At 43.4% G+C, this 12373-nt stretch overlaps 1 protein-coding gene across 6 annotated transcripts in view; it reads left to right on the forward strand.

Moving 5' to 3' along the window:
- KLHL3 (kelch like family member 3) overlaps positions 1-12373 on the forward strand; it is a 59581-nt gene that overhangs the window by 4087 nt on the left and 43121 nt on the right. For 2 of the 6 annotated variants that reach the window (XM_065849313.2, XM_071814738.1), the window contains exon 1: positions 9031-9188. In XM_065849313.2, the coding sequence (XP_065705385.1) occupies positions 9175-9188 (14 nt within the window). In that variant the 5' untranslated portion in view covers positions 9031-9174. Of the gene's footprint in view, positions 1-4604; positions 4813-5248; positions 5481-9030; positions 9189-12373 lie in introns of those variants that run through there. The other 4 variants (XM_065849314.2, XM_065849315.2, XM_071814737.1 and 1 more) reach the window with 3 other exon arrangements.

A 12373-nucleotide genomic window follows, 5' to 3' on the forward strand; every position in this document is an offset into this window, starting at 1 on the left:
GTGACTTCATGTGTGAAATCTGGCAGTTTTGCCGAGCTGTAGCTTGATTTTGAGAATTGTACTGAAATGTGCTGTTTGATTATCTGTACGTAATAGCCCTCTTGTAGGACTGGTGTCTTGTAGAATAAAAAGTAGATCTGAGGAACTGCCCCTATATTAGGGAGCATGCTACCTAATTTCTGTCTTAAAAGATTGTTTTCTGTTTAACTGTGTTTTGTGGTGAGCATCTTGAGTAGCTCAGAATTGCTCTCTTGTGACCTCTCATCTCTTGGTAGCAAGAATGTCCTTGTGACCACGCAGGTTACGTCTGAGGCTGGTGTGCTTGTTTAATAAGGGGCAATAATGCCTGGATGTACCATGGAATACAGAAAGAGATGCAAACCTGTACTCGATAGTATTAAAGACACAGGGACTTAAGACTCTTTTTGAATATAAACATGTTCTAAGTACAGTTCCTAGTAAACAGAGATTGTTGCTGAAACTTGGCTTAGGTATTTAATGATTTTCTGACCATTGGGTGGATTTGTGCATGTAGAGTTGAATAGAAAGTAGTATATAACTGGTGTGTAAATAAAGGAGTTAGTGACTGCACAGTTGCTCCAGGATGATCACGGAAATAAAAAGAAAGTAACTTTAGTTTTCTGCTCCTTAGTTTGTAGTTTAATTCTGATGTATATGTGTGTGAAATTATGTCATCAATGTCATGGCCTTTTCTTCAGGAATGAATGCTGGATTGTGGTGGTTTCACCTGTGAGAAAGAGGAAATGAGAGCAATTAGTTTACTTTCAGCATTACATAATGAAAGTAAAAGCACAGTAGTTTTCTTAAAACACAGATGCTATTTTTATTTTTGTAATCTGCATGAAAATAAATTCCCCCAAACAAAGCTTTTCAGAGACTACAGTGTTACAGTATAGCTCAGTGTGTTGTCATGTGTGCCGTTTTTTAATAGTAGTGGGTATTCACGTCTACTCTAAAGTATAATTTGTTCTCAATTCTGTGGCTTGTGTGATTTGTAAATTTTATTTGGCTAGTAAAATTAGTCTAACATATGCTTTTATAATACTGATGACTACTGCATTAAAAAGGAACACGCTAAACACCTGTATACATAATGAATTGATACTTGCACAATTGAGTAGAAGTACCTGATTTATTTGTTTTAACATTGAGTGATGAAAAGGTAATTTAGAAGAGCAGTCACAGCTGAAACAGCTTTGATCACAGTAAATATCTGTGGGTCACTGACTGTATTACAGCTGTGACATATTTGTGAAATAAAAGCTATGCCTTGCCCTGCAAGTATACTTGTGTAGTACACTGAGGGAAACAATCTTTACTTTCTGAATGGAACAAGATTTGGGGTTTCTGTTGTGTCTGGAAGCAGCTGCAAGCGGCACAGCTGCAGTACCAGCTCCCAGACTCCCAGCTGTGCGTCCAGGAGGGTGGATGTGCTGGGAGGGCAGCGGTGTGCATGGCAGGGCTGCTGGCATGAGATGCGCTGGAATCGGATACTTCGTGCATAGATAGCTGACAAACAGTGAAGCTGAAGTATTTTAAGATGGTTAAAATGGGAATTTAAAGTTCTCAAATGCTTTATGGTGTTCTTTCCCTGCCCCCACTAACTTGGATCCCTTCCGTAAAGCAAATTTTGCTTTTGTTTAGCATTGAAAAACTTCAGTGGATAGTGAAGGTCAGAACACTGGTTTATTATCCTGCTCTGTCAGCTGATACTATTGTTGCATTACTGGCATTGCTATTGCTGCTGAAAAGGGTCTGAGCTGGAGTGGTGCTCAGGACCCCAGCCTCCCATTCGAGTGTGAAAATAGAGCAGGTTCTTTTTTCTGTGTACTTCAGTGTATACTTCAGTGTGTTCTTTCTAAAATGCCAAAGTTTGGTTTAAATTGTGAATGAATCTCTAAAACTGAAGGACACGCTTCTGATGTGCATGTAGTAAAAAGGTGCATTTAGTGAGAATGGGATGTTGCTCCTGCAGTCTGTGGGATGATTTGGTTTCTAATAGAAGGTACCTTTTCCAAGCCTTTTAAAAAGGCTTGCTTATCTTGGAGTAGCTATTATGGATTAGTGTTTATCACGTAATCAACAGTTTGTACCACATTTACGTTGTATGTTGTTATGTACCTCTGCTTTCTAAGCTATTTCATAGGAAGAAGGCATTTCTGATGTCTTTATATGTCTATATATAATACCTTGGGTCAATACTAGGTGATTGAAAGTCTTTCACCTTAGCCAGAGGTACAGTTTACAAAACAATGTGCTATTTAATATTTTTTTGCATGACCAATTCTGAGCTCTGGTGTATGAATCCCTTAAAGATGAGTTTTCTGATTGTTATTTTTTTTTTATTTCTTAAATGAATAAAACAGTTACGTCCCTGCTTCACTTAAATGTATTTCAGAATGCAAGCACACCATCAGGAGTTCTAAGCCAGCCTAAAAAAGCAGAGTTTGCTTTTGTTGATGGGCTTTTTTTTTCACTCTGCTATTGCAGTATTACTGCTCTGTTCTTTCTGGGTGGGGGGGTGTATACACACACACAGACACCTTACAGTACAAATAAACACTCATTAAAGGTAAATGGAAGTTGATGTAATTTAAGTACCGCTATTGACAGGTGTCAAATGCGTGTTTCTTGTAAGACGATTAAAGGCTTTCTGCTATTTATCCTTACGTAGGAATTTTCTATAATTTTCCTGTGTCCTAGGACTTGTACAGAGGCTGGTGGAGTTGGGTGCTTTCCTCCTGGATGTTCCTTGATAAATCCTAGTCTTCGCCTTCTCTGCTTTCAGAACTGCCTCAATTTCTGCTTATATATAAAGGGGATGAAATATATGGTCACTTTTGAACTGATACCTTTTGTTTGTGTGGTTCCAAGATTCTTTTAATCATATCTATATTCCCTTTAACAACATGTAACCCATCCTGTGGGGAAGATGGTTAGCGGGAACACTAATGGATGTAAAGCTGTAGTTTGGAGAAGAGAGGCGTTCTTCAGATTCTTTTATTTCCTGTAGTTCTCCCATCTACTGAATAGCTAAAAAGATGAAACACTTCAGGTCTAGAATGTAGCAAAAAAAAGTATTAAAAAATATTCAAATGTTGTTTTGTGTTCTTGGTTCAGTCTTTGCCAGTAAGATACCTAAACAAAAAGATGCTTTTTCTGAAGTACTTTCTCAGTGTGATTGATCTTGGTTTAACTTTCTTTTTTTCCCCTGAAAGTCTGTTAGGCAAAGCTGTGGTATTGTCTATTGCTGTTACAGACAGCATCCAGCTTAAAGCACTGGCTATTCTCAGATTGTCAGCCATCCAAGTAACCAAAGCTCCTTAACTTTGAAAACTAGATGTCAAGCCCAGTCAGACTAATAATGCCATCTGTCTGAGACATCTGGATATTAACCCTCTTACTCTGATGCATACAGTTTCCTTCCTGAATGCTTTGGCAAATAAAAACTATACAGATTTGGGAAGAACAACTCTTCCTCAAATAAAAATGGAACTACAGTATGTAGAGCTACCTATAATTTTGATACAGTACGTTCATTAAAATCTTACCAGTTTTCATTTGTAATGCAGTAAGGAATCAATGCCAATTTAGAAAGGGATTAAGCTTCTGGCTGGAAATGTGTCAAGATGCACATTTGCTCACTACAATCATAGTGCAAATCACTGAACATTGCAGAAAAATTCTGTAGAAGCAGAATGAGCTGATGTATCTGAAAATACTTAGGCTGATCAAATGCTACTTTATATGGTGCAACTGCCAACCAGTTCGTTTCACAGAAGCCTTTTTTTTTCATTGGGAATACTGTTTTGAATTGAAAGGCATGCAAAGCTACACAGCTGAAAATATGCTGTCTGTAATCAATATAAAGATGAGTAACATCTCAGTCTCTTCTGTCAGTTCTGTAACTTTTTGTGGTTTTATAATGGGCTTTTTCTATTTTGTAAGAAATTTTGCTTTCCACAAAATCCTGGAGGGAGGAAGCATGGGTCTAGTCACTGCAGGCTTGGATTAAAGCAGTGCTGGATAAAATGCACAAGTAGTATTTGGGGTTGGAGGTTCGTACTCTTTTTACCTGTTCCCTTTCTCTGTGGATCAATAATCTTGTTTTCTTTGCTGCATGCTAACACAGTTTCAGTGGAAAACCTCCCTCTCCCAACCACACACCCTGATGAATGACTTACAAGGTGGGCTGGGCATGGCCCTGGGGGGAGGCTGTGCTTACCTCCGTGTTTTACACAAGCACAGCACTATTGGCTGAGTTTTGAAATTGTTTACTCCCATTTCATCTCCCAGGTCCCCTCCCTCCTCCAAAGGGATGCCCTCTGGTTTTGGGCTCTTACTGCTCCCTGGCTGAGTTGCAGAGGAGTCAAAGATTTCTGATGCCAGATTCCCAATTGTCTCTGTGTGGTTACCTAGTACCTTTTCAAGCTTTAGTTATCTTTTAACCTTGCTGGTTAACAAATTCAGCCAAAGTCCTTCACTGTGTGATTTCATTTGGGCTCGTTTAGTTGTTTTCTTTCCACCACTGCTGGAGTATTGATGCTCTCTTTACTGGAGAGAGCTCCTTTGAGTCCTCTCTGAATGCAAGTTCAGGACTTTTCCCCTGAAATCACTGCTGGACTGCAGGGTGGTTGTAGTTGCAGTTGCTAAAGCCTCTTGCATTGGACATGTAGCGAAGTGCATCCTGCAAGAGAAGTACTGCTAGCTTTCTACTGTTAGTTTCATGAAGATGTATTCTCCTGATAAAGAGAGATCCCCAGGAGCACAAGGGGGTTTCCAGCCTTTGCAGTAAGTAAACTGGTGTGAACTGCTGTGCCTTTTTCCCCTTTAGGCCCATCTGTCATTTCCTGCCATTATAAATGTAGGAAAGCTTTTTGTTCTGTAATTGTATCACTTAGAAGTTGAGGTTTTCGTTTACTCATCCAGCAGCAACTAGAATTTGGGCTTCTGCTCTGTGGTATCAATGGTACTTTTAAAGCCTTTTTGAGCCATGAGCTTGGTGATGAATTGGCACCACACATTTTGGATGTGTTCGTATGTATCTGGTGGCATTGGGGAGCTTACTTTCCATGTACAAGGGAATCAGCTGAGAGGTACTTGAGAAGCATCATCTTTGGAAGGAAAAGCTGGGCTTGTTTTATTGCTGGTGGCCAAAAGTGTTGCAATGAGCTTGTGCAACATGCTCTCTAATGCCTTCTCAAAGTGTTTTCTTTCTCCCTCGCAGGGTGCGCTTCTGCGTGGAGAGAGAGGAGCTGAGCCCTGAAAAGCACCTCACAAAAGGGCAGTAAGTGAAGAGAAACCCAAGCTTGAGCCCCTGACAAACAGTTCTCATTCTGAATACGCTATGGAGATTGAGCAAAAAAGGTGTTTGCCCAGGAAATACCAAGCTGGATAATGAAGGACGATCAGTTATCTACCAGGAAGACACGCTGCATGAGACAGCTTTTTCTGTTCAGGTAAAATAATGTGCCTGCAGAAAGAATCTTGCCTTAATTTTCATGTGTGGCAGCTGTGCGATTTACTCATTTGTGTTAATGTTGCAGCATGTTGTTACTACACTAGAGTGGTGGGCTGTGTTTCTTGGCTTTTGCAAAGAATATAAAATGAAATGTTTTTTAAAAAATGTCAAGTACAGAGCAAGGTGATGAGTGGACAAGGAGTAATAGTAAAAAGACCTGGGTTGGGGTGGTCAGATCCTGAATGAGAGTAGGTTTGTTTATGCTATTCTGTGAGTTACGGTATACAAATATTAAGCCGTGCAACATCTTTATGAAGCATATGGGTAGTTCCCCCTTATTACAGAAGGTAATAGTGGAAGCATTAAGGGACATGTTATGAATACAAAGAATCACATTAAAATGATATCTTAACAGGTAAAAATTTTGGGGAAAAAAATGGACATTTTGGACCATTGCTCAAGTCTGTATGTTCAACCTCTAGTGAGAACTGGACTCTTCAGTGGGTGGCAGAAATGGGAGTCAAAAATAAGGACTTAACATGCAGAGGGACTTGATAGTATTTAGGCATCTGAATATTGACCTTTGCCTTTGTTCCAGTCCCCACAACAGTTGTTTTTGCAGCTTGCCTTCTGAATGTTCATTTTTCCTTTTGGATGCTCCATTCTAAACCATAAAATCTACCTGAAAATCTTCCAACAAGTTTCTGATAAATACATAGTATGACTAGAGGGCAGGAAATCTGTGCTTCTGACACAGCTGGCCGCGGGTGGCATCAATTGCTTATGCTACAGGAAAGAGTAAGAGGAGGAGTGGGAAGAACATTTTCAGCTGATCTGTTACTGCTGTGTCGGGTGAGCAATAGAATGGCTTATGCCCTAGAAATCCCAGCCTGAGGGTGAAGATGGCCAGGGGTTGTTATTCTAAAGGTGGTAACATTATGATGAAACTATTGGAGTGAAACGACTATTTTCATAGGAATGGTGATTTATGGTCAGGTGATTATGTTAATCTTGATCCCTTAAGGAAAAATTGTTTTGTAAGCCCTAATTTTGCTGGCCTGTGGCAGAGTGTGAAATGGGACATTTACCAGCAGAGGGCAACAGTCCCGGGGACTGGGAATGCTGGTGCTTCTACAGCATCTCTGCTTGGGGAGCCTGATCCTGGTGGGGTCAGAGTGCTGGGGTGGATGCTCCAGCCCTCTCTACAAATCCCATTATTCAGAAAACGGGGCTCCAGAGGAAATCTTGTATTTCTTAAGCTTCAGCTGTCAAAAAGTCACTTCTAGCTCTGGGGAGGTCCCTACCTAGAAGGTCTCCTAGAGCTTCCTTCTGAGCCTTGTGGTAACTTGGATGCCTGCAAGTTGCTTTAATAGCTAAATTTCAGCTGCTGCTTTAGTTTTGCTATGTGAAAGCAATTTGGCATGCTCCAAATATTAGCAGTGGTTAGGCAGCAGATAGCTTCAGGACTCCTCTGCCAAGGAGCCTTGTGCTCTGCGTCCACTGGGAGTGAGTGTGGTACCCGAGTGCCACCTCCCAGTGGCTTCAGTCAGTCACTGAGATACCAAGACAGCTATTTTAGTAGATAACTTTCACTATTTTCTGGTTGTTACCCAGTCCTGATTATTTTGCAAGGCTGCTATAATCTATGATTACTAGAACATGCCTTTGTCCCATCCCAGCAATGATTATTCACTGGTTTGCTCTTATCTATCGCTGGGATTTACCATTCCATGAATTGCTGTAGGTATTTGTAAAATCCAGCCCCACATGCTGGTGGGGCAAAGTGTGTAAGAAGGTATTGCTGGTTTGATTCAAATGATGTGCCTGGTGCCCCAATTGACTAAAGTGAGATATAGTTGGGGTTTTTTTTAATGGTGAAAGCCAAATATTTTGTTATTTACAAGCTATGTGTTAATAAAAAATATACAGGTACTTGGCAGCAATTTCAGGATCTGCTCTGATATGTGGACTTTTTATGATTTCTGGGGGCCTTACTCAAAGGAAACAAGTTCCAGCCCTTGTTTTCTAGATAAAGTCTATTATTTTTAGTAGAGTTACCTCCTCTCTGGTTTGAGCTCTTGCGTCTTACAGTTTTGCATGTTGTGCATCAGGAGTGTTAAGACCGAATGGACACTGGGGAAGTACTTGAGGATCTGGATATGGTAAACCAGGAGTTTAACAGGATCCTCAAAGGAAAATGCAGGAATCATTTCCTTTTGCCTGAATCCTGTCTGAGGTTTGACTTTATGGCTTTATCTATATTTCTTCTATTTATGAGGAGGCTGCGAAATGGTGCTTAAACAAACAGCAGGACTCTCGACTCTCCACCCCCATGCAACTTTGATAAAGTCCTTTAACTTCCAGGTGTGTGAAGTTTTCTTGTCTGAAGAGTGGGGGTGATGACTAGTTAAAATTCTCAACAAGCTTTCGAAACTCTGATGTGGAAGGTACAATAGCATCTGTTCAGTCATCATTGCTGCTACCTTTTAATAGATGTATGAAATTTAGGCTGAGGACATGGTTTGAAGAGAAATGCAGAAGAATGAGGCAATGTTATTTACAAAAGAGATGGAATGGCATTTTGCAAGAGAAATCTCTAGACACTTATCTCTTTTAATTGCACAAGAACATTTTGTGAATAGAAGAGTAACGAAGAAAGCAATGTTTTTTGTCTTTGGTATAATTAGTGTCTCTAAGGCCTTGTTGCAGAATAAGATTGAGAAAATCTTTTAATAAAATAAAATAATATTTATGTAGAACTCCATGGATTTTTATTGATTTGAACAAAAATGGCAAATATTTGGTCTAGCGTTTCAGGCTAAATAGTACCTGCAGTTCAGAAAGACCCGTATTGCCTAGGCAGCATGTACTTGGCCTGATAGATTGTGCAGAAGGACAGCAAGATTTTTATGAAGTGCCGAACTGGGGGTTAGATGCTGCTCTCTGTGGAGGGAGCTGGGGAGCCCTCGGGGGGCTGGGACCCTCTGCCTCCTCAACAGGTCTGAGCATCCCCGGTCCCCTCGTCCCCTCCCGCTGCTGCCCTGTGCGCGGGCTTAACCTCCTGGTCTGCACTGCGGACTTTCAGTCCGGTAAAACTTTTCTTTAGACTTAAAGATTGCAAGGATTAAAGCACTTACGGGCCACTCGGCTCATCCCCCGCCTTCCCAGCGCCCAACTCTGGAGCTGCGGAGGCGGCGGCGCTGATGGCCGGACCCACATCCCACCGCCGGCCCATGGAGGGCTGTTGGGGAGACAAGCGCTACTCCCCGCGGGGTGCCAGCTCTCTCCTGTCCCGCTGCATTCCCGCTCGCCACCACCGCTCCCCCCGTTCGGACGCCTCGGGGCGGTGCACTGACCTATTTCGTCCCTTGCTGCCGTAATCGGGGGTTGCGGCCAGCGGCGCTTAGCGGGGCCCGCCCGAGCGGGGCGGGGGGCCGGGCCGGGCGGTGGGGCCGCCCTCCACAGCTGCCGTTGCCCGGAGACGATCGCAAGCTCGCCGGGGGAGGAGGCTGCGAGGAGGAGGAGGAGGCGGCGCGGGCTGCGGCGGCAGTCGCTGCGGCGGGCGCGCCGGGGACGCAGCGCTCGCCTCCCGCAGGAAGCGGCCCGGGGCGGGGGCGGCCGCTCGCAGCCATGCGGGGCCTGGGGCGCTGAGCCGGCCCCGCCGCCCGCCCCGGCCCCCGCCGCGCCGCACAATGGAGGAGGAGAGGTGGGTACGGCCGCCGAGCCTTTGTGTCCGCCGCGGCGCGTCGGGGTGCGCGGTGCCCGCCCGGAGGGATGCGGGCTGGGGATGCTGTGCCCCGGGGCGCTCGCCGTGGCTGTGCGCAGGCATGCGGGACGCGGCTTGCGGGGATCCCTCCTCCTCATTCCTCCCTGCTTGCAGAGACACCTGCGATGAGCGCCTGCCGTGTTGTTACTAGATGTTGCAATGTCATGGTGAGAGGCTGCTTCGCCCCTCATACCCAGACTGAAGGAACGGAGTGTTTTTTCAGTAGGATGTGTTTTTAGACATGAATAGGGAGGCTGGGCGAGTGGGTGTTTTTTACAGTCGCTTATGGAGCTCAGAAGGTGTGGGGCAGGGTCCCTCCTTCGACAAGCTGCACCTTGCAGAACGCTGGGCTTGTGTCTGCCTTGCTTGGCTCTTGAACCTCTGGCTGCTGACCGTGGCATTCAGTTGAAAACATACCCACTGGTATTTGGTGCTTTTTTAAGTAATGAATGAAAATCCGGAACATCTGTGAAGCCTTCAGGGGTCCGTTTAGCTGTATGTGGAAGCTGTGCACTGCACGGCTGTTACAGTGGGCAAGAGGAGATCCTGTGTCTCCCTTGCACGGTAGCTGGGCCGTACATGCTTTATATCTTGCAAGGCAGCTATTTTGCTCCAAAACCTGTATGCAGAAGTGCTTGCAGAGTTGCCCTGATGTCCCCAGAATGCATAAGAGAGGTTATTGCTGCTCAGGGGCATCACAGATGCCCGAGAGACGTTTGGTGTTTCTGCTCTGCCTTCGTTCTTCCTCCCCGCTGTCTGGGTGCCCTTTGCACACCAGGAGCTCACTTGTACTGCCTCAAACTAAACCTCAAGCTATGGGGTGATTTTTTTTTTTTCCCCATTTAAAACAGCATATTCTGAGTGCTTCATTTTGTGCTGGTGACCTTGCAGGGGATGGGAGAATAGAGGGGGGCCTGACCTGCTGGTAGGACTGATCGTCAGGGCTTGACACAAGTTTTGTTTAAATATGATACATTGGAAAATTAAGCTGGAGTCAGCCCCCAAAATCTGGAAATTTTTACGCTGAGGGAAAACACAGCACCCTGTGAGAATCGCTTCCTAAGCTCTGAAGGGCAGCTTTCTACCCTTATGTGGCTCAAGGTTCACAATTTTTTGGACAAAACAAACTTTCAGCTTGCCACACCTCTCTAAATTACATTGTAGGCCTTCCGTTTCCCATAAGGGTGCGAATGGCCACCTCTGGATATTAATCCAGGTATTAATAAATTCCAAGTGCCTTGAAATTTTCAATTGTCATGCTAGATGCTAGCCCATGGAATGGGTTTTCCTTCCTTTTTTTCTTAATATAAATGAGTTTAGTGTTTGAGGAAATGGAGCTGTTGTGAGTCTCCAGGCTGGGATCATCCTTGGCACTAATTACCTTTTTTATGGTTACCAGCAATGGTCGCATTTTGACTGAAGGCCTTTTGCTGAGGATACAGTGGTAAAAAAGTTACCAGGAAACTACCTGGACTGTTTTGCCTTATCCTTTTTTCCAGACCATCTGTTTTTAGGGCACGAAGGACTGTCTCCATCAGCATGTTCTCTGCCTTTGGAAGTAAGGAATGATTACCCAAATTGCTGCTCATATTTCTAGTTTTCGGGAAGAGGAAAGCGGTCCTGAACTGGTCGCGGGCGGTAGCGATGTGGGGTTTGGCTCTTGGCAAGGAAAGCTGGAAATATTCACCTGCTTTCTGCTTCAAAAGGGCACGTTGTGTGGGACTGTGCTGAGGCTGCTTTGTCTGCCCTGAGCAAGTCCTGGAGAGCAGGTCTTGAAAACTGACCGTGGTGGATGAGCACCCTGGGCTGGTTCTGTTCCCTTTTTTTTTGTGATTTTGTCCCACATTCCAACTCGGATCTATGTCATGCAGATTAGGCTTCAAATTGTACACCCAGTGGCTTTCATGACAGCAGAATTCCCCCTGGTTTTTAATGTTATTGCTTTTTCCATTTTTGTAGTCAGCGAGGAACACGTTATTGGTGCTCACATCACCTCTGACTCTGGTCCCCAGCCTGCCCGGACTCAAATGTCCTGATAACTTGCACATCCAAGTTGTTCAGCGGTATCATGTGCCCATGTCATTGCACATGGGCAGAAGCAGCCAAAGGCAAGGGGATTTAGCCAGGAACATTCACGTTTAGCAACAAATTATTTTGGAATCTTCATTCACCTTTACTGAGCTGATAGGTGCTTGCATTTTATGGAGAAATTACATAACGCTGTGGGATTGGGCGTGATACTCTGCTTCTGAATTTGCAAGATGTGTTTGAGGGGAAAAAAACCTGGAATGCTATTTTATTTTTGTGGTTGAAATATTAAGAGCCCTGTAATTTTAACTTTTATCTTTAGAAGGGGCTGGTCTCTTCGTAGTGTTTGTTTGAGAAGTACAATATTTGCCTTAAAAAACCAAATGGTATTGTCACATTTTAATTATTTTGTGGTGTTTCCATTACTGTCAGCAAAGACTTTTCAGTAGTTCCTGAAGTCTACTTTTCCCCTGAGGTCTCCTTTGATATGAATATCCTTTTGAGGATCTATTGTATACCAGTTGTGTGGGGTTTTTTTTCCTAAGCTAATGTCTCCATGTTGATGTAGGCACTGAAAAAACCAATAAAATAGGAGAATAATATTGCTATTAAAAAATAATCCTTTCCATTATACTATCATTTTAATGATATGTTTCTCTGAAATCCTCTCAATAGCCCTCTCATTATTTGGATTTCTTCAGTTACTTTTTTTTATATACCTAAAGACAAATTCAGAAACTGTGATTTTTACAAACAGGCCATTACACTGACGTCATCTTACTGTGTCTACCTGACTCAAGGAATAAAACTGTTGGGCATAATGTATTTGCGCCATGATTTTGGCCATTGATTCTAAACAGAGAGTCACACCAGTTAAGGTAAAATGTGTTTTCATTTTGCTAAGACTAAATTAATATTTTGGTCTCCCTTTATCGTAGTATAGGCATTAAGTTTTGAACACTAGTAACTGCTGTGGGGCATCTGTGAAGTTTTTAGATCAGAGCTGTGTCAAACCTTTTAGAAACTGAAAATTAACTTTTTACAGTGGTGATTTGAATGTATCCTACCAAGAAGTCCATAGGCTTTGAAAATTTATG

This window comes from Patagioenas fasciata, chromosome 14 (assembly GCF_037038585.1).
Source record: "Patagioenas fasciata isolate bPatFas1 chromosome 14, bPatFas1.hap1, whole genome shotgun sequence".
NCBI lineage: Eukaryota > Metazoa > Chordata > Aves > Columbiformes > Columbidae > Patagioenas > Patagioenas fasciata.